Genomic DNA, 23,167 nt, shown 5'->3' on the forward strand with positions numbered 1-23,167 from the left:
AACCCCCCAAATAAATGTACCATTCTGGCTGCCACCACCCTTGGAAAGACAGGCCAAACAGTAGCCTTGTTGTGTTTCTGGAAGCCGATTCAAAAGGGGTAATAAGAATTTACTGAAGTGGCTTGAGCTGAAGCCACCTGAATATTCTGGGTCTAAACCTTCATAAGGCACACGCTTAAAAAAATCCCCAGTCTTCCTTCTTTGCCCCGTAGTGATTGAATTTAGCATACTGGGATGTGATGGCCCACCTTCACCTCCCAGATACCATCATGAGGAACCTGTTTTGCTGTTGGTCAATCAGAGCTGGTCTATACCAGTCATGACTACCTGAAATGCAGCTATTTATGAAAGAATGCTGTTGGTCCAAACAAATTAAAAACTAGTCCTAAGAACTTCTGGCCTTACATGCACATGTAAGACATGTTTGTTTTAAGTAAAAAACAATCCCAAATAGTTTTTGGGGAGCTTCAGTCTTATACTGAGCACTGACCATGTATCAAACATTCCACACATGTGGAAGCCAACAATGATGGAAACAGCAAAGCACCTGGAAAGGGTGTTATAGTCCTCTCTTGCCCACCTGTCTCATTCTCCACAGTTGATCCCACAATCACTGCATGTCCTCCAAAATACAACCTGAGTCCCTTCTTTTTCTAAACAACAACAAGAAAACCCCCTCTATTTCTACCACCTTGTCCATATCAAGAGATTAAGCCTCTTTGTGACTCAGTTTCCTCATCTATAAAATTAGAATACCCTCTACCTCTTAGGATTTCCATAAATGGATCTCTATATTTAAAGTGCTTAGAACACCATCAATACAAGTGTAGATCACTATATTTATTGTTACTGTTCTGTTGTTGCAATGGCTTCTAAAGCTGTCTCTACCTGTTTCCATACTAATTTTTTTTTTTATGCAGCCTCCAAAGTGATCTTTACAAAATAAATGTCAGCTCACGTCACTCCCCGGTTTAAAACGCCTGTGGTTTCCCAACATATCTAGAGAGCAGTCTTCAGATTCCACAGCTCTCAGTACAACCCCATTCTGTCAGTGCACTGTGCTTAGCTATTGTCCACCTCCTTTCTAGTTACCTCAGTGTACCAACACTGTTCTCCCCTGAGATGCTGCTCCAGCTGGTCCCTCTCCTGGAATGTCCATCTCCTAGACCTTTCATGACTGGGGCCTCATCAAGCAGGTCTCAAATCACAGGTCACGACCTCAGGTCTGATCATCTGACACTTCCTTTATGCCACTCCCCGTCCCCAGTTACTGTCTGAAGGCTCTTTAAAACACTCTCTTTATAGCACTTACCACTATTCAAGTGAAGATAAGAGATGCATTTTGTTTTACCACAGTGTTGGTGTTCTGCTATTATCAATATATTTTTTAGATTTTTTAAAAATTTATTTGACAGAGAGAGATCACAAGTAGGCAGAGAGGCAGGCAGAGAGAGAGAGGGGGAAGCAGGCTCCCTGCTGAGCAGAGAGCCCGATGTGGGGCTCGATCCCAGGACTCTGGGATCATGACCTGAGCTGAAGGCAGAGGCTTTAACCCACTGATTCACCCAGGCACCCCTATTACCAATATTTTAATTGAATGCCTTACATAAGGCATTTCTTCCCATTTCCATAGGATCTCTTTTTCCTGTTGTCTAATGTGGGTTCTACACAGAGTCACAAAATCCACCCAACCTGGGGAGGCATCTGTGTTTTTCCCTCTGCAGGGGGTAGAAATATCAAAACACAAATACAAAAGCGTGTTCCAAAATATTGAGTTGAATGAGATCATCTGAAAGACTCAAAATAAACTTATATTATCTTTTAAAGACTGTCATTAAGATAAGACCCAAAATTAAAAAGTTCAGGAGAGAAAATGGTGGACTCCTGGAACCCACCCAAGGATCCTTGTCTGAGAATCTGTAGGAGTCTTCTCTTCTGAAATAAGAAGGTTCTTCCCTCCTTAGTGTCTGAGTCAGAGATTTCCTGAGTCAGGACTAGCCTCTGACATTGCTTAATGGGAGAAAAGCCATATTTATAGCTAATGAATAAAATATTAGCCGACTCTGCTAAGTACTGACAGAGACCCAGCGCTAATTGCTGCCCTGGGACTAACCTGCTTTGCTCACACAAGTTGGGGCTGCTTATTCAAGAGGGACGCCAGCCAGCGTGGTTTGCATGAAAGAGTGATGACAAAGAAGAATCTCCAAAGGGTCATTGCACTATTGGGAACTAACAAGATATTTATTCCAGAGATAACAAGGGATGGAGAGGTCAAGGGTTGAGGACACCAAGACTCACCGAGCATCTTCTGTATATTATATGCTTTATGCAATTTATCTCATTTTGTTTTCATGACAATCAAGGAAGTACTATTGTGTCCACTTTACAGATGTGTATATCAATGCTCTGAGTGGTCATAGGCATAGAGGAGGGGTCTGGCTCTATGGGAGTCTGATTCCAGACCTGTACTGGTTGCAGGACACAATGTTGCTTCTCATATTTAATACAGGATGTGAAGAGGTTCAAAAGTGAAAGCGGCTACTGTAAATGCACTGAGTTTCTGACAAGATGATTAAAAACATATATCCATAAAAATATGGCAAAAACATATAACATATTTGGGGAATAGTGGTTGAAAATGATGACAGTTTTTTTTTTTTTTTTTTTTAAGATTTTATTTGTTTACTTGACAGAGCGAGATCACAAGCAGGCAGAGAGGCAGGCAGAGAGAGAGGAGGAAGCAGACTCCCCGCTGAGCAGAGAGCCCGATGCGGGCCTCGATCCCAGGACCCTGAGATCATGACCCGAGCCGAAGGCAGCGGCTTAACCCACTGAGCCACCCAGGCGCCCGATGACAGTTTTATTTAACACAATGCAGTCCCTAGATGTTTTAAGAACCGCCAAGTAAGGAAGGGTAAAGACCCTGTCTACTCAACCAATGAGTAGTATTGGTCCCAGTTCAATTGGGACATTTGAATAGATAAAACAAATGCATGTGCCCGTAAGTGTGCATGTGTGCTCTGCTATATTCTCAGTGTACATAAGAGGCCTTGACATATAGTACACTGTCAGTAAATGCACGTTGAATGCATATCTGATGAATTGTTGAACACTGCCTCTGAAACTAATGATATACTGTGTGTTGGCTAATTGAATTTAAATAAAAAAAAATGTTGAATGAATAAAATCTTCCCCAACAGGACAAATACATTACTTGTTTAAGCTAACTTAGCATTACAAGCTACAGGCCCAACTCCTCAGCATGGTATCTAATTAACTTTAGGATCCAACCTCATATCTCTTATTGTTCAGGGAATGAGCTCCTCCTCCAAGGATTTTAGAGAGATTAAGGTTCTGATCATGGATCCCTGCCTTTAGAGGGGTTATAGGAAGCTAAGCAAGCTTTATGGAACACTTTCCAGATGCTCAGTTGTGCACTCGACCCTTTACAATCATTGTTGCATTTAACATCACCACGACTGTATGAGTTAGGTCCTATCAGCCTCCCATTTTATGTTAAGTAGAAACTAAGGTTTGCAGTGGTTAAGGCATTTGCCCAAGGTTACATAGAAGTGGTAGGGCTCAGATGAAAAACCCCAGACTTGTTAATAATTGTCAGGTCCCCCTCCAGTAACAAGACCCGATGTATTCTGTTTCTAATCTGGTATCTGTACTGAAGATTAATACCATGAACACGGGAGATGTTCTTTCCAAACAAGCACTGGTTTCCATGGAAGTTGTTTCTAAGGCTGCTCAGCATCATGGCATTTACTCATTTAAACTACCTCATGCAAGCTCATGGTCCTAACTACTCAGCATGGCACCTAATTAACATTAGGATCCAACCTTCTCTCTTATTCTTCCACATCAGAATACTTTGTGTCTGTTTGTCTTTCACTTTCTTACTCTCACCTTGCTTTCAGTCATGGTCTATCTCTGTGCCGAATATCCATTGGTCCATCCATCATCCATTAACCAATGATAAGTCAGGAATGTGGTTCTTTCCAGGAACCATGTCCTGCTCTCACCTACCGTACAGTCTCACAAAAGAGAATAAGTAAAACTACTAGTTCAGACCCATCACACAGAAGACATCTGAAGATCTTTCATCCTCCATGAAGCCACTCCTAAGTATCCCGGGTCCCCCTTGGTCTGTTTTGCTTTGTACTCTGACAACACTACAGTCTGTATCAAATCTGAGGTACAACAAACCTCATTTCCAATGATGATTAGGTTCTAGAGCCAGTGTGAAATGACACAAATTCCAACTGCCCTTCCACAACCCTTAGGAAGAAGCTGTCACATTGGAGACTCGTCACTGTTTCCCAATACTTGCCTGTCAAGCAATTTTGTCCTCCATGTGGAGACAGACGGCTGTCTTCGAGTAAAGGGCCAGAGAAGAAGTCAGCTTAGTTCAGAGCCAAATGGTAGGAAGAAGACCCATCTAGTCATACACTACAATCGCAGCACACAAGTAGTCATGCTGAGAGGCTCACAGAATGTGTGTCCTGACGGAACCGAGACTGGCTCAGAGTACAGCGGAATTATAGTGTCTACTCAAACTGTCGCCCTGGGGGGCCCATGCTCATTGAGTGAACAGTGCAAATCATTGTCTTAGCTGTCTAAATTTTCTCTTTCACATAAATGCACATAGCATGTGGCTTCAGTGACCCACGGTGTGCTGTCATGTTATTCTTCTGAATGGGCGACTAAACTAGGAGATCCTGGGACACATGAACCATGCCCAACACCACACGGTCAGTCCCTTGGGGAACTAGATAATCGTATCTAGTCCTTGGTAGACAAGAACCTCCAAGATTTGGTTCCTGTCTTCCTCCGTGATAGCTTTTATCTCCATTCATACCACCCTTTCCACTCCAAGTCTACTTAGCTATTTCTGATTTTCCCTGTTGGGACCTGCTTCCTTACACCTCCCGCCTCTGCCTACAGCGCCCCTCCCTATGTCACCCAGCACGTGTCTATCCTTGGTACTCCCTGCAAATGTTTCCTTCCTGGATCCCTGCCTCCCTATAGGTAAAGGTTTGGCATAGTCCCACTCCAAAGCTGGGCCATGTGACTTGCTTTAACCAATAGGATGTTAGCAAATGTGACATGGCAGAGTTGAAAAAGTGTTTGTGCAATGGGGATTGTCTTGCTTGTCAGCTGTGGCTGAAGATCGTTCCTCAGGTAACTTGCTGGAGGGGGAGACAGCTGTTGCTAAGTCATGCTGCCCCCCTTGTGCCAGCCAAGGCAACCCTAGATCAGCTGGTTACAGGCTGATCCTCCTACACATAAGAAACCCAAGTCCATATCAGCAAAGCTGCCTGGGTAGTCTGCAACATTCTAGCAATACCAGCAGATCTCAGCCCAGCAGATCCCACACTCCTGCTGTGTGCTATTGATATTTTGTTGCTTATTATGTGGTATGATTGTAGCAAAAGATAACAGATACATTTTCTATCAACACTTCACTGGCCTATCCAAGGACAGGCGATCACTCCCCTATTTGCGCAAATCTTACACTTTCCTAAATCTTACACTTTCCTCTATTAGAAAACTAAACACACTCTACTATTATAAAAATTTAGTAAATAATAGGATTATTTGTTTTTATGCTTACTTCTTTGAAGGCTGACCTTCTTAAGAAGAGGAATATCCTTGTGAGGGAAGGGACATGTTACAATCAAAATAGTTTGGGCATACCTGTTAGTACAGTCATTACAGAAAAGAGTAGAGAGGTTCCATTAAGAATTGAACTGTCACATGACCCAGTACTCCTGGGTATGTATCTGAAGAAAATGAAATTAGCATCTCAAAGAGAGACCACTACACTCATGTTAATATGGCAGCATTATTCACAAGAGCCAAGATATGGAAACAACCTAAGCGACCATCAACAGACGAATGAATAAGGAAGATGTGAAGTATATATATAATAGAAAGTTATTTAGCCACAAAAAAGAAGAAAATCCTGCCATCTGTGATGACATGGGTGGACCTTGGGGGCATTACGCTAAGTGAGATAAGTCAACAATTACTGTAAGATATCACTTATACACAACATCTAAAAAACCAAACCTTATAAAAACAGAGTAAATCATAGTTACCAGGGGCTGAGGGGTGGGTGAACTGGAGAGAGATTGTTTAAGTAGTAGTAGATAAGTAAGTTCTGGAGATCCAATGTACAAAGAGTGATTATGGTAAAAAATATAATGTATTATAAATTTTAAGTTTGCTAAGAGATTAGATCTTAACTGTTCTCAACACAAAAAAGAAATGAGAATTATGTGAGGTGATGAAGGAGTTAGCTAACACTACTGTAGTAATCATACTGTGATTTGTAAATGCAACAAACTAACACCTTTATACCTCAAACTTACACAATCTTATGTTTCCCTTATAGTCAAAAGAAAAAAATAGTTTAGGGATACTTGGGTTGGATTCATGGTTCTGCAAGTGGCCAGACTTTCTGAGCCCAAGTCTGTAGTTACAAAATAAGGACAGCAGCAGCAACTTTCCAGCCTTGAGAAAAGGAAGTAAGAAAATGTGTAAAAAGTAGCCAGTTCAATGCATGACACATCAAAGGGCTCAAGAGATAGTATTTGGTTGAGTGAATTAACGGACTGATGGTTCCATGGCAAAATTCTCAGAACAAGTACAGCAAAAACAGAAGGTCCTTTGTCCCATTATCAAGTTCTAATGTCACACCAGCTGCCCACGGCATTCTGTAGCCTCTAATTCGATTTATTACTATGGAAGCTGATGTTTCAATTTACCAAACCCAGCTGTATAATAAATAGAAGTACCTCAGAGGACCATCTTTGCAACTTAATGTCAGCACAGCAGTTAAATGGAGTTTATTTAATCTTGCCTCTAAAACAAAAGTTGCAGTTTGTTGCTTATAAATCTGTTCTTTCTGCAACCCTTCTGAGATACCCAGACACCTGGCTTGGGCTTTTTGCCTGCTCTCAGGCTGGCTAAGCAGCCTGTCAATGCTCCACGTGCTGTGCTCCCCCATGACAAATAAACAGGTACTCACCTCTCTGGAGGCAGGCAGCCCTCTTCCACAGCTGCTGCAAGAGCAAAAGGTAGAGTGAAAAGGGGTGTAGGTGGCAGCCTGATGAAAGCAGCCTTTGTTTGTGCAATGCCCTGACCCCAGAGACAAAATGAGGAGTGGTAACTCACTCGTGCCCCCCACCCCAGCACCTAGGGGACCCTCCATCCTTCCCGCAGTGCAGCGCTCACCCACACCATATGGTGCTTCTTTATGAAGACGATCTTGAGCTTTTGGATTAGACTTTGACCTTCTGGAGCACCAGAACTGGTGTGGGGGTTCTCTCTTTAACTCTTGTGTACAGGGTCCAGGGCAAGGAGAGCATAGCTGCTCAACACAAGCTTTCCATAATGATAACTGATAACCGTGCATTTACTGAGCGCTTCCTTGGTGTGCCCAGCACTGTTTAAACCCTTTCCGTGACTCATGTCATTTATCCTCACAAAAATCCTGAGAGAGGAGTGTTACTCTCATCCCCATTTTACAGATAAGAACAATGAGGCTCAGTAAGTAACATGTGCAAACTTAAATAGCTAGTGGGGGGGGAAAGGCTGGGATTTACAAAGGCCATTTTATGACAGAAGACTTGGTGCTTTGTTCTATGTTCTCTGACAATCTTCTTCGCTTTCAGAAAGAGGGTTTGAGGTCTGAATTATTTAATGTTTATAAAAATCATACTTAGTCTTCTCCATTAGGGAGATGTCCAAACTATTATTCAAGTATACTTATAAGAGAGCTCTTTCATTTTCTTTTCTTTTTCTTCTCTTCTTTTTTTTTAAAACCAGGTAAAGAACTTCATGAACCTTGTTTCAAACTTCCCAGGCTTCTTCAGTTTAATGAGCTGCAAAGAATGAATAGTGTCTAAGCAAAAACTGGAAAGTGCTGCTGTGTCCAAGGGGGTGAGCTTAAAAATACTAGAGCTCTAGAGTCCACCAGATCCATGAAAAAAATTTTAAAAAGCAGGCATCATATAAAACAGCAGCTCTCGTCACCTCTTCAAGTTCCATCTTCTTCAGAAATTGCCTTAATTCTGTTTGCTTTACTCTTGGAAGCTTTGTCAAAATTCTCCACAAGATCTGGAACGTCTTCCTCTTCCTCTGTGGTAGCAAGTGGTGTGGTCCCATCCATGCATTGTGTGGCCAGAGCTTCAGCCTGTCTTCTCTGACTAGTCGGACTCTCTGCACTAAGCTGGTTTAAGACACTGGCAGCATTCCTGTCAGCTGCTTCCTCTCAGCATGGCCTGTGATGGTGAAAGTGTTCACTGCCCCCAATGCCTAGACTTTCGGGTTGTGGGAAGGGATCATGGTTCCCTGGTTTGTGAACTTACTCACTTCTTCAATACCAGAGATATTGTTTACCCCTAACTTCCATAAGGAGAACTAAGGTTTGGGTCCCTGGGTGGCTCAGTTGGTTAAGCATCTGTCTTCAGCTCAGATCATGATTCCAGGGTCCTGGATTGAGTCTCTCATTAGGCTCCCTGTCCAGTGGGGAGTCTGCTTCTCCTTCTGCCCCTGCCCCGCCCCACTCATGCTCTCTCATGCTCTCTCTCTCTCACAAATATATAAATAAAATCTTTAAATGAAAGAGAGAACTAAGGTTTTATCATCTGCTGTAGCCATTCTATGAGCCATCTTCTTCCAGCCAGCTGTTCCTCTTCTACCAATGCATACCTGGGTTTGCAGTCTGGTGAGTTTCTCCTGGTTCATGATAGATTCTCTTATCTTGGTGGAGCGGAAATGGGCCTAGAGTTGGCACTCAGGGGTCTCGGTCAAACCAACTGAGATTAGGTGCATGCACAAGGGGACACAAGGTAGCAGCCAGAACTCTATTTCTTTATATAGAAGTTCTTTTAGGATAATACTTTAGATGTTCTGCAGCAGTGGTTCTTCAAGTGTGATCCCTGGACCAGAGAGCATCAGCATCCCCCTAGGGAAATTGTTAAAAAGGCAAATTCTTAGGCAGCCAATCCAGACCAAATAAATCAGAAACTCTGGGAATGCGGTCCTGGGATCTGTGTTTTGACAAGTCTTCTAGGTGATTCTGGTGCAGGCTGAAGTGTGAGAACCACCAAGTGAGTTCAAGAAATGTAACAACCATGAGGTTGTTCAAAGCGGTCAAAGGAACAATGCAGGGGCGCCTGGGTGGCTCAGTGGGTTAAGCCTATGCCTTGGACTCAGGTCATGATCTCAGGGTCCTGGGATTGAGCCCCACATCAGGCTCTCTGATCAGTGGGGAGCCTGCTTCCCCTCCCCTCTCTGCCTGCCTCTCTGCCTGCTTGTGATCTCTGTCTGTAAAATAAATAAATCAAATCTTAAAAAACAACAACAACAACAAAACAATGCAAGATGGCCTTAGCTCTGAGCATACCATCTGCTGGCACTCGTGGCCCCAGTAAGATCAATGTTAGCACTTACATAGGACCCCAAAGTGTGTGCTCCCCTCATGTCTCATTAGAGCAAACATAAGCAAAAGCATCTGAAGTGTCCAGAAGATCAGAGCACAGTGCAGGTGGAGAGGGAAGGAGAAGGTGTTGCAAAGGAAATCACAAAAAGAACACAGAAAAAGGACTTGCAAGGAAGCTTTAGTTTCTGGAAAAGAAGTTGCAGAGGAAGACACAAAAAGAACACAGAAAAAGGAAGCTTGCAAGGAAGCTTTAGTTTCTGGAAAGGACCAGTGGGGGTGGGGTGGGGGCCCTTCAACTAATTACTAAAGGCCAGTCACAGAGACCTGAGGGACCCCCATTAAGATCACAGGTCAAGTTCACACTGCCTTTCCTCCCTTTCCACTCCCTCCCCTCTTCTACTGCACCAATTGTGTTGACAACACAGGCTTTGTAGGAAACACAAAAGCTGCCTGCTCCCTGCTCGACTACTTTTCTTTTTCTTCCTCTTGGACAGATTCCCAGTGATCAAATGCAGTGCTCTCAGGGGAAGCAGGCTGGCCCGGGAGTGATAAGGGGCCAATTCCCGCAGATTTGTCATTTCACGGGCAAGCTGCCACAGCCTCTATGTGAAATCACCAGTGATGGATGTCCGGTCCCGTGGAAAAGCAGTTGGGTATTATCACCTGGGAGTTGACACAGAGAGGGAGGTAATAGTGGGGACATGGGCATTGGGGCTGTGACTCATGCTGGCTGGCTGGTGCATTTCCTTACCTTCTGTGTGGGTCTTAGAAATTGTAGCTGCCTGCCTCTGGAAGGCCTGGAGATTCACAACTGGGGGTTTTGGAGGCTTTGGGGGAGGAGGCCCCAGGGACTCGATGGAAGGCAGTGGTTTCGTTTTGAGAAGTTGTTGATGCTTATCAACAGACTGTTTCTCTGAGTCTGGATAAGAAAAAAACAAAAAAACATGTTATTACTATTTCCATTTCGTGATTTCTCAGATGAAACTGACCAGTGCCTGCCTCAATCTCTCTCCCCTCTAATCTATTCTCCTCCTATTGGCCAAAGTGCTTTGATCAAAACACAAAGCTGATCATGTCACCAGTCTGCTGCCCAGAGACTGAAGCCTGGCTTCCTCGGCATGACATCCATGTGTGTACTCCAGCCTCTGGCATGTAAATATTACATGACCCCAATCCACATTTCCAGATCCTTCTCTTACCACACTTTACCATCCTGCTTTCCCAAACTTAAGCCCAAATATCTTTCACTCACACCAATGGCTTCTCAGTTCTCCAAATTGGATTTAAAAAGCCATCGTATATCTAAGACTTTGTTCATGCCCTTCTTGGTTCTGGAATGTTCCCTCACTTCTGTCTTAGACTCATTCTTTAAGGCCCTGCTCCAAAGACACCTCCTCTGGGAAGCTTTCATTCATTTCAAACTCAAGAGGAGAATTAATCACTCTCTGTTTGGTACCCCCATGACGATGTATCATGAACATCTCTCTATCAGGGTTGTGGCCTATTGGAGGGGTGAATCCATCCTCCCATTGAGTGATGGTGGCCAGCATCAAGCACAGTGCCTACTTCCGAGGAAAGGGATGGTGACTATTCCCCGAAAGGATGCTTCAAGCACTGAGAACATACAAATTACATGGGGGATATGAAGAGAAGGATGAGTTGATCTCTGGTTTCCGGGACTCATAGCCTGGGACAAGCTTCAAGGCTAACTTTGAGGTACATGGCACATGTGGGTTTTGCGGTTTTGTGTCCTGGAATTTTCCAGGACAGTCTCAATTTCATACATTTCATCCTTCTGTACTCAGAAGCTAAACTCCAACAGAAGTTCTAATATTATATATGAAAATCATATCTGCCTCTTACACGGAAAATAGCACAAAACCTTATATGATCCAAACGCCTTGATTTGGGGTTCATGTAATACTGCATGGACCATCCAGGTCAAAAATAAAGATACTGGCCAGTGTTTTACAAGTTCCTCAGTTCAAATTCCTCAGAGCCCTGCTGCCCTGTGGGAGCCAGAATGGGGGAGAGAGGCAGGGAGGAAAGCTTCCTTCTTGCCCCTCCAGCAGGGGTTACAGTAGTCAGGACCAAGCTCCTCTCTTCTTAGGCTTTAATTAGAAGTCCTGATGTCAGAAATTCCAGTCTTTGTCAAATTAAGGAGAAAATATAGTGAAAATGAATGGTCCCTTACTAATTTGGTTCCCAATTTTTTTACCAGGTGCTGTGCCAAGAGATGGACATGGGTCATCTCATTGAATCCACTCAACAGCTCTGTCAGGCAGGCAATCCCTCCTTCTTTCCTTCCTCCCATTCATCTTTCTCTCCTATCCCTTCATCAGTAACAATTTATCTACGCAAGTCCAGGTGTTGTTCTAGAAGCTGGGTATAGAGTTAAGAACAAGAACAAACAAACAAAAGAACGGATAGAGCCCTGCCCTCAGGAATGTTCATGCTAATAGCAGGCGACTGATGAGAAACACACACACAAACCAGGTAATTACAGAGACCTGTCAGTTCCATGAAAGAAAGGAAACAGGCTGATAGGAAACACTGTCACCTGCAGATGGTGAAGCAGTGGTGTTTAGAATGAGGTTAGGGAAGGATTATCTGAGAAAGTCATATGAACTTAGACCTAAACATCCCTACAGAAAGCTCAGAGAAGAAGTTTCTAGGAAGAGGAACAGCAAATGGAAATGTTCTGAGTGTGACAAGGTCTCTTCACGGAATATCAAGAAACCAAGTGTGTCCACTCGGGAGCAGGAAGGAGACAGGAAGCAGTAAGTAAGATGCCTAAGCAGGGCCCAGAATGTGCAGAGCCGTGAAATCAGTAGTCAGTGGTTTAGATTCTGTTCCAAATACAGAGAGAAACCATATATGGTTGTAAGCAGGAGATCCCTCCTCCCACTCATCTGTCCACCCATTCAATCAGGTATTCTTAATAAATAGTTTTTGAGGACCTATTGAACCTGGCTTTGGTCTTTTAGGTGCTTTTATGGTGATAAAGAAGGCAGTTTTTATCCTTATGTAACTTACATTTTACTGAGGTAAACAAACAGATATGTAACAATATACTGGGTAAGGATGGGCTATAAAGAAAAAAACTAAAGCAACATAAAGAGACAGAGACTCATGGGGGTGGGGTGGTTATTTTAGCTGGCAACTTACAAATTCCACTCATGACAGGTGACCCTCAGCAGAGGCCACGATGAAGTGAGGGAGAGAGATATCAAAGACCTGGGGAAAACATGTGCCAAGCAGAGTGATCAGCAAGTACAAAGGTCCTGGGGTGGAACTAGCTTGGTTTATCTAAGGAAAAGCAAGAAGGCCAATGTGATAGAGAGGGTAAGAGAGGTAGGAAGGGCCAAATGGCATCAGCTGGTGTAAGATGGCTTGGGTTGAATTTGAGCAGGGGGCGTGGTGTGATCTAATTTGTGCTTTAGAGGATCACTGTGACTGCCAGGAGGAGAATAAGGTAGGAAGGGGCAAGAGGCTGGAAGCAAAGAAACCAGCTGCACCACTGTGGTCCAGGTAAGAGATGACAGCGGTATAGATAGGACAGAGGGCAGAAATGGACCAAAGCGGAGGGATACAGAACATATTTTGGTGGTAGAACCAGGTGGACCAAAGCGGAGGGATACAGAACATATTTTGGTGGTAGAACCAGGAGCTTGCTGATGGAGTGGATGCAAAAAATGAGGGGGAGAGAGGAATAGAGCATGGCTCCTAGGTGTTTGGCCTGATCAGCTAGGAGGATGGTTGTGCTGTTTACCAAGCTGGGGCAGATTGGTGATACATCCGATTTACAGGACAGCAGAACAGGCTGTACGAAATAAAGTAAACTGCCCAAGTTCATTCATGTTGTGAGAATTAGAGCTAGGATTCAAACCCAAGCTTGCCCAAATTGCCTTTCAATAGAATTCCAGGAGAGTAAGCACTTTACCCAAACCTGCCCTGGCATTTGGAGCAAAATTCACCCAGATCATACAGACCATTAGTAGGGCCTAAATTAGAAGAATGTAGTGGCCCCTCCCCTGGGACCACAGGGATTACATCTCACCTGGGGCCTGACTGGAAAGTTCACTCTCATAGACAAGCTGGCAGGAGCCCCTCACTGGGCTCTTCTCAGGAAGAGGGTTTTCTAGGTTCTTGCCATGTTGAAAAAGTAGAAAAGTGGGATCTTCAGGAAAGGTAAGTGATTCTCTTTGAGCCACTAAATGCCTCTGGGAAGGCAAGGTCTGTGTTCCTTTTATTTCCAGCATTATCCTGGGCTCCTTTGGAAGAAGCCCTCTGCTTTTCTGCTCCTCTGCGTGGCAGATCCTGCAAGCACACCTGGCAAGGAGAGAGGCTGAAGACGACTCACTTTTTTGAGATGAAAACTTCTCCCAGTTCCAGAGCTTATCTTTGAAGCTATCATTCACTGTGACTCTCCTCTTGTTGGTTATCTCAGCATTTGACGAGTTCCTGTCTAACAGTGGAGAACTTTTCTGGGAATTTACTACAGGACCAGAGGACCTTTCCAGATGTCCTGGGGAATTCGAACATTTCTGAATCTCACTTCTCTGGGCCAGCTTCGTTTCCTGGTCTTTAAGAAGCTGGGATTCAGCACTAGAATGTAGTGGGAGCAAACTGTGGTTGGATGAGAGGGATTTCCCATTGGCCAAAATTCTTGTTGACTGTGTGTTTCCAATGTCACCCTTTTGAGAAACACCCGCTGAGAATTTAATAGGTCCTGGAGGCAATGGCATGTCAAACTTTTGAAATTTGGCTCGAAGTTCCTTGAAGTTTCTTAACCCTTCCTAAAGCATCAGAGAAAACAAACAAAAAAATGTCTCATTATTCTAGGAAAAAACCGGTGTGGTTAGTTGACGTCACTGTGCATGTAAGGGGTTCTCAGCGCGGGTACAACACCATCCATCACTCACCCGGTAGGTGCTGTCGGCTGGTGATGCAGTGGCCTATGTAAGATACAACAAAAATAAACACTTCTGATATGTTTAACTTCTTCACAACATGTAACAAATACTTATAAAAAATACTTATATACTTATAAATATTGATCATTGCAGATAAATCCCTTGATACAAATTTTTGATGGTGACTTGTTGCCTACACAAGTAAGTTCTACACAAGGAACAGCATGGAGGACATTAAGAGAAGGAAAGGAAAAGTGAAGTGAGGGAAATCAGAGGGGGAGACAAACCATGAGAGACTGTGGACTCTGAAAAACACACTGAGGGTTTTGGAGGGAAGGGGGGCGGGGGGATGGGTAAGCCCAGTGATGGGCATTAAGGAGGGCACGGATTGCATGGAGCACTGGGTGTTATATGCAAACAATGAATCACAGAACACTACATCAAAAACGAATGATGTATTGTATGGTGACTAACATACATTACTATACAATATTACACTATACACACATATATATTACAATAATATACAATAATATGCTAATATATTTATTTTAAAAATTTTGTTTAACATAACAACAAAATTAAAAAAAAATATATTAGTATCTTTAAAAAAAGTAAGTTCTAACCCTCTTAGTACAGCATTCAATGTTCTTCATCATCTTGTGGAGTTCTGGTCTCCAACCACAGCCCAACACAACTACTCTTAAACCAAACAGGATTATTTACCATTTTCTAGAAATCTGTATTCTCCACCAACCTGACTTTGCTTAAGTGTTCTTACTTCACAAAATGCACCCTCTGTCTCCTTGTTGATTGGTTTCTTGCAACTTTGGTGCCCACCTTTCTCCATGCAGATTTTCCCGGGGGGTTGATAGGTAGAGCTAACTTCTTCCCTGTCTCCTCATGCTTCCATAGCTCTATATAACTTGGCTGTTGAATTTAACTTTGGAACTAGACAAATACCAACTCTGTTCTTTTTTTTTTTTTTAAGATTTTATTTATTTATTTGACAGAGAGAGATCAAAGGTAGGCATAGAGGCAGGCAGAGAGAGAGAGAGAGGAGGAAGCAGGCTCCCTGCTGAGCAGAGAGCCCAAAGCGGGACTCGATCCCAGGACCCTGAGATCATGACCTGAGCCGAAGGCAGAGGCTTAACCCACTGAGCCACCCAGGTGCCCCCCAACTCTGTTCTTTATCCTGTAGGCAAATACTCTGGGAAATATGATAATACCTCTCAGCATAGTCTCATGATAAAAAGTTTTCAAGTAGTAGAAGGGTTAGGGCTAATGTATGTAAAGTGTCCATCACAATGCCAGTAAGCCCGTGATGAACTAGAGCTATTTTGAAAAGGCCAGCTGGGGAGCCTGGGTGGCTCAGTGGGTTAAGCCGCTGCCTTCGGCTCAGGTCATGATCTCAGGGTCCTGGGATCGAGTCCCGCATCGGGCTCTCTGCTCAGCAGGGAGCCTGCTTCCCTCTCTCTCTCTGTGACTGCCTCTCTCTCCATCTACTTGTGATCTCTCTCTGTCAAATAAATAAATAAAATCTTTAAAAAAAAAAAAAAAAAAGAAAAGGCCAGCTGATCTTTTTTGTATTTTTGACTCCCCTTGGGAGAGTGTGCTCTACCTTCTAAATTTAGTATGAATTCAGTAGTGGAAAATGGTAGTAGGAATAGCAGCCCAACCCTTGGGGCTGAGGAAGGATGTGCTCGGACTTACACGGGGAGTTGGTGGTCTGGGCAAGTAGGATTGTGCCTGACTCCTGCTCAGAGCTGTTCCTGCTGCTCCCTTTTTCTTTTACTAGGTCTGATTTAGTTTTGTAAGCACATTTTGTCATCTTTTGTCTCCCCAGGAGCTAGGAAGGGGTGGAGGTAGAGTGTGAGAGGACAGCTAATGGAGCCATTTTGAAGAGAGCCACTGTCTTCTCCTGGTCATCCTACAGGGCTGAGTTTCATGTAGACAGACAATCCACACCAGTCACTTCTCATTTTGTCATCTGAGGGAATGCCGGGTGACCTTTTCTCACCATGTTTACAGTTGACTCACACCTGCCTTCTGAAGATCCAGGGAGGGAGGGAAATTGAAGAAGCATGAGGCAGGTGTCTGGGAGCTTTCTTATATGCTCTCTCTCCCAGTCTGCCTGCCTGCCCTCCCTCCCTCAAACACACACACACACACACACACACACACACACACGCATTACAGTATTTTTCCCTCCATGAATAGCTAAGTCTTGATTTCTTGCATGTATTTCAACCAGAGGTCAAATTAATTCAACTATCCTTTCTCTCCCCTGATGTGAGGGAAGCCAGCATTGGGCACGGAAGCAGGAGATCCAAGCATGAGGCTCCGCTTCCCCATTTTCTAGTTATGTGCCTTGGGCAATTCACTTTACTTCCCTGAGCCTTATTTTCCTCACGATAAAATGGGACCATTCTAACCATTCAAGGTTATTAAAAGGATCAAGCAAAGAGCTATGCATACCTCAGTGTCCGTACTTTGAAAACTGTGGTTAATTATCATATGGTTTCACTTATTTGTGGAGCATAACAAATAGCATGGAGGACAAGGGGCGTTAGAGAGGAGTAGGGAATTTGGGTAAATTGGAAGGGGAGGTGAACCATGAGAGACTATGGACTCTGAAAAACAGTCTGAGGGGTTTGAAGTGGCGGGGGGGGGGGTGGGAGGTTGGGGTACCAGGTGGTGGGTATTATAGAGGGCACGGCTTGCATGGAGCACTGGGTGTGGTGAAAAAATAATGAATAATGTTTTTCTGAAAATAAATAAATTGGAAAAAAAAAGAAAAGAAAACTGTGGTTAAGTCGCACATAATCTAAAATTCACCATCTTGACCATTTTATGCATACAATTCAGTGGTGTTAAGGGCACTCACATTGTTGCAAATATCCAGAAAACATTTGTCTTGCAAAAAAAACCTCCACAGCCATTACACAATAATTCTCCACTCTTCCTACTGTCTACCACCAGCAACCACTGTTCTACTTTCTGTCTCTATGATTTTTTTTTAAGATTCTATTTATTTATTTGACAGAGAGAGAGAGAGAGACAGCAAGAAAGGGAATACAAGCAGGGGGAGTGGGAGAGGGAGAAGCAGACTCCCCACTGAGTAGGGAGCCCAATGTGGGGCTCAATCCCAGGACCCTGGGATCATGACCTGAACTGAAGGCAGTGGCTTAACAACTGAGCCACCCAGGCGCCCCTCTGCCTCTATGATTTTGACTACTCCAAGTACCTCATATAAACGGAATCATACAATAACTATCTTTTTGTGTCTGGCTTATTTTTCTTAGGATACTGTCCTCAAGTTTCATTCATATGGTAGCATGTGGCAAAATTTTCTCCTTTTTAAGACTGAATAATAGTATTTGTATATATTTACCCATATTTGTATGTATCCACCTATTAGATCTATCTATCTAATCTACCACAATTTGCTTATCCATTCATCTGTTGGTGGAGGCTTGTCTTGATTCCACCTTTTAGGTACTTTAAATAACACTCTTATGAAGATGGATATGCAAATCTTTCTTTGAAACCCTGCTTCCAATGCTTTTGGGTGTTTGCCCAGAAGTGGAATTACTGATTCATATGGTAATTCCATGTTCATTTTTTTTGAGCAACCACCATACTCTTTCCCATAACAGCTGTACCATCTCACATTACTCCTACATAGTATTCCTATGTATTCTTACATAGTACATAGTATTCCAACGCTCTACCTTCTCGTAACATAGTATTTTTACAGCAGCCATCACAAAGGTGTGATGTGGTCAGCAGTTAATATTTTTAAGGGGATGTAAGGATGATTGAAAGGAATATAATGATGGTAAGGTCATTTAGCCAAATGAACCATTCAGGTGCCCCACAGATGTCAGCTCTTAAGGAGCCCACTAGCCTGTCTCCTCTTCATGCCATGGTCCCTGCCTCTGAGTCCTCCTCATGCACTGCAATGACCTGTGGTCTCCTCGTTGTCTGTCTACTTCTACTCTGCGTCCCTCCAATCCACCACTTCCCCAGCTATTAGACAAAGTGGATAAAAAAACATACGTCTGATCAGGTATGTCCCTTGTTCGAAGTTCTTCAGTGTGGCTTCCCCAAAGCTTTCACATCAATGTAAACTCTTTTGCTTACACATAATGCCCTTCCAAATCCCAGCTCTGTTCATTTTGGCCATGATAGCCGGTCCTTCCCCAACATGCTTTCTTCCTTCTGACCTCCTTGAATTCGCCATGTTCGCCCACCCATTCTGCTTTTTCATGCCTGGGCCTTTGAGTGTACTATTTCTTCTGCCTGGAAAGCCCATCTCTCTCCCAAATTCTGGAATTAGCACTTCCCTGCTTATTCACAGTTTAACTCATGTCACCTCAAAGTGTTCATTGGTTTCCCGCTATGTCTAGGTATGAGGGCTACCACGATGATTAGGTATTCCTGAACTTCCAGAGCTAGTGGAACGAAGGAGAAGACACAACCTGATCACTTTCCTATAGGAGAGACAGTTATCAGACACACAGTGTGACATCTGTGAGAACATGGAGAACGGGTCATGATGCCAGTGGGGGTGCAAAGAAGGCTCCTTAAAGATGACTCAGCTGGAAGAGGCAGGCAAGTGAAGGTGGCAGGAAAGGTGACCCCAACATCAAGAAGAGCAGAAACAGAGAAGGCTTGGCAGTTTGAAGCAGCATCGCGTAGAACGGAATAAGCAAGCCCATGTTTTTGAAGCCCCAGTGTTCAGAGTAGAAGGCTGGAGAAGAAAGTCAAGGGCAAGTCTTCATAAAGTAATTGGGCTTAATCTTCAGAGGTGATGCAGAGCTACTAATGAGTTTGACACAGGGCTAGGACAGACTTTGGCTTACACTTCATGCATTTTAGAGACCAGGAACACATTAGGAGACAACTTGAAGGGCCAAGTACAAATGATGAGAGATGGGACTTGGGCAGTGTTGGCAGGAATGGAGAAGAGAAATGTGCAGGGGGTGGTATGAGCCAGACCCAGAGAGGGCAGGGAGGACTCCAGGATGATCCCCGGGTTTCTAAATTGGGAGAGAAGATGGATGTTGGTATCTGAAACTAAGCCTAAGGACAGAAAGAAGATAAAAGTACTGGGGAAAGATGATCAGCCCAGTTCTGGATGTGGTTTACCTTCTTGGGAAGCCATCTAACAGGTAGTTAGTTATGTACGGAATCTTTGGGGGGTTAGGAATTTAAATTAGTAGTTATTCATTTCTTGGTGAGCACAAAGCTTAAAAATATGAACCCTGGAGTCCAGCTGCCTAAGTTTAAATTCCAATCCTGCCGTTAATTGTCTTTAGGACACTGAGCAAGTGACCTAACATCTCTGCATTTGTGGCCTTCTCTGGGATAGTAATTATACCCTACCTCATAGAGTTGTTGTGGTAGGTAGAATGATGGCCCCTTTAAGAAGGCCACATCCTAATCCTTGAAATTTAATGTCACCTTGTAAGCCAGAAGGGACTCTGTAGGCATAATTAAGCGAAGAATCTTCAGATGGGGAGATGATCCTGGACTACCTGGGTAGGCCCAATATAATCAGAAGGACCCTTATAAGTGGGATGCAAGAGGCAAAGAGGTGGGTCAATGAAACAAAGATGAGGGAATGGGGGTTGAACATGCTATGTGCTGCTTTGGAAGATGGAGGAAGAGTCCAGAAGCCATAATGCAGGTAACCTCCAGGAACTGGAAAAGGCAAGGAAACAGATTCTTCCCTAGAGCCCCCAGAAGGAATGCTGTCCTGCTAATGTCTTGATTTTAGACATCTGGCTTCTGCAACTGTAGGATGATAACCTTGTTCTGTTTTAAACTACTCAATTTGTGGTCACTTGGTACAGCAGAACAATGCTGGCAATGAATACAACTGTTAGGAGGATTCGATTATTAAGTACACATAAAGCAATCAGAAGGCAATAATAGGTGCCCACTAAATTTTAACTCTGGCTATTCTAGGTGGTTGTCGAAACCACAGGGCTAGATGGGATCACTTAAGGAGAATTGGTCCTGGCATCAGAGCCAAGGGACAATAGCAGAGGGCAAGAAAAAAGTCTGAGCAGACACAAAGAGGTCGGAGTTAATCAAGAGAATAAGAGATGGGGTGGACAGTATTAATGAGAAATGAGTGCCCAGCAGTGGTATAGCAGAGAGGTTCTAAAAAGATAAAGATGGAGGGGCACCTGGGTGGCTCGGATGGTTAGGCGTCTGCCTTTGGCTCAGGTCCTGATCCCAGGGTCCTAGGATCGAGCCCCGCATCGGGCTCCCAGCTCAGGAGGGAGTCTGCTTCTCCCACTCTCTCCCCACTGTTCGCCCTGCTTGTGCTCTCTGACTCTCTCTGTCAAATAAATAAATAAAATCTTAAAAAAAAAAAAGGAATATAAAGATGGAAAGATATCTGGTGGACTTGGTCAAGATGGAAACCATTACAGGGACATCGCCAAAGAATGTCACTGAAGCAGCCAAAGTGCAGGGGGCCCCCAGAAGTGATGTGAGAAGAGGGGAAAATAAATGACTGACTTTTTTGCTTTTAGGAAGCTGGCATGACCAAAGAAAGAGAGGGGATAATTACAATGGGATTCGGGGTCAATGGAAGGTTTTAATTAATTTTTCTTTCTAGTGAATCTTCCCCTAAGCCAGATCCTGGAACGCTAAGAACGACACTTCCCAGGAGCTCTTTTGGCTAGAACTCTGCCAAGCAGAGGCATCCAGGGAGGAGAGGGTGTGAGCGGCGGAGGGGATTGCGGCTCACAGGAGAGGAGATCTCGGGAAAGCAGCTAGAGATGCTCCTGTGTTGGGCAGAGGGCAGCAGCCCAAATGTGTTCCTACTGGAATAATCCCACATAGATGCGAGACTTCTCCCTTACCCACAGCATATGAGCTCCTCCCCAGCCCCTCTGGAAATTCTTAAAATAACCTATCATAAACCCCTTTCTGCTCAAACTGGCAACACCAGATTTGGTTGTCTCCAACAAAAAACACTGAACAATACATTCTGGTTTTTCCTCATAGCACCTATTAGCCCCCGACCTACAGCTCATCTCCCTCCATAGGTTGTAAGCTCCCAGAGGACAGGAGACTTGTCAGGACTGTTCAGTGCCTTAGCACCAGTGCCTGGAAGCATATTTGGCCCATAGTAGGTGCTCAGTAAAAATTTGGTGAAAGAATGAATCCTTGACAGACAAATCCTTCAGTAGCCCTTCAAGATGGGGACAGTGCCTTATTTATCTTCGTACCCCCATTACTAGCGCTGGGTCTCACAAAGTGTTTGGTGAATTAATTGGTGAATGAACACTTAAAAAATTAGCAGGTTTATGTAATTCATGAGCTGTAACTACACAGAATTTTTTGGTTTTGTTTTGTTTTGTTTGTGTGTGTTTTTTTAGCTAAGGGCAGCGTAGAAGGCTCACAGAAACAAATTCTCCAGTTGCTGTAATGTCAGAAGATGACCCTGAAAATAGCCGTGAAGACAGCATGGGCACTTGAGATCTAGACTGGGAGCACTTCAAATAAATACCTCATCAGGGAGGCAAAGGCCAAAACAATCTCAGAGATGTTGTGGGAACAACCGGAGATAAAAGATAGGAGTGTCCTCTAAACACAAAGGGTTTATCTCTTTGATATGGAAATTGACCAAGGAGGTAGCAACCAGCCAAGAGTACAAAGATAATCTATTTTAGACACATCAGGAGGCCAGTGTGAGACAGTTACAAGCCTGAATGTCGGTTCTTTAAATGCAGTATTATTATATTTACATGAATATATTTAGCCCAACTAGGGGATAAGACTCCATCAGACACATGTCTCTCATTCAATATTTATTTTAAACAAATCTAAGAAACTATAACAAAAGTAGGCATTTATGTCTAGTACACACACACACACACACACTTAATATGACGTTACCATGTGCCAGGCTCTATTCTAAGCACTTAACTCATTTAAGCCTTATGTCTAGCCCAATGTTTTCCTAAGATACAGACCAGAATATTGAGGCACTGAAAGCCCACAAAACCTGTCCAAGTTCACAGTACGGAATGGTCAAGGCTGGGATTCAAACTCACACAATCTGGGTCCACAACCATGCTCTATTCTGGACTCCTTAAAGCCAAGAATTTGTTGGTGTCTTTAGAATTTTTTTGCTAATTTTTTTTTTTTTAGAAACAAACTAATATTTGATCAAAAGAATATACATACTGTACTATTAGCTTCCTGGGAAGTCTTTTTCTACTTTGCCAGTTTCAGAGAATTGATAACTACACTTTTTCTCCTATCCCTCTCATCCTTATTAAACGACTCTTATGTATAATCTCTACAATAACCCTACAGAGCTATTGTCATTGCCCCATTTCACAGATGGGCAGATAGATACACAGAAATTGAGAAACTTTCCCTAGTTTACAGACTTAGAAGTTAGGAATCTGAATCCGAGTCTGTTTGGATATAGAACTGTTCTTCCCTCTTCTGCTAATATGCCTTATTTATAAATTAACCTCTAATTTACAATTCTTCTGTTATCTCAGAGACATTTCATAATCAATTTTGCCTATGTCACACTTACTTTAGAAATGATATAACAAATGTACCTCTAATCATATTTCTTAACAAACAAATAATAATTCTAGGAACCAATCTGCATTTGCCTTTAAAACACTCTCTCCATAAATAAATAAATAAGCAAATCCAAAAAGTGATACACTCTCTCAAGACATTTTGTAATTTATACAGAGATGAGCAAAACATTGGATCTAATAATGCATGGCTTTAATGGGATCTT

The 23,167-nt window shown here is 43.4% G+C and overlaps 1 protein-coding gene and 1 pseudogene across 1 annotated transcript in view; both read right to left on the reverse strand.

Annotated features, from left to right (window-relative positions):
• FYB2 (FYN binding protein 2) overlaps positions 1-23,167 on the reverse strand; it is a 124,269-nt gene that overhangs the window by 80,748 nt on the left and 20,354 nt on the right. The window contains exons 2-4 of the mRNA XM_044238328.1: positions 13,518-14,256; positions 10,209-10,376; positions 7,040-7,073 (exon numbers count right to left, since the gene is read on the reverse strand). Of these exons, the coding sequence (XP_044094263.1) occupies positions 7,040-7,073; positions 10,209-10,376; positions 13,518-14,256 (941 nt within the window). The remainder of the gene's footprint in view (positions 1-7,039; positions 7,074-10,208; positions 10,377-13,517; positions 14,257-23,167) is intronic.
• Positions 8,051-9,498, reverse strand: LOC122898511 (annotated as a pseudogene).

The sequence above is a fragment of the Neovison vison genome, chromosome 2 (genome assembly GCF_020171115.1).
Source record: "Neovison vison isolate M4711 chromosome 2, ASM_NN_V1, whole genome shotgun sequence".
In the NCBI taxonomy this organism is placed as follows: domain Eukaryota; kingdom Metazoa; phylum Chordata; class Mammalia; order Carnivora; family Mustelidae; genus Neogale; species Neogale vison.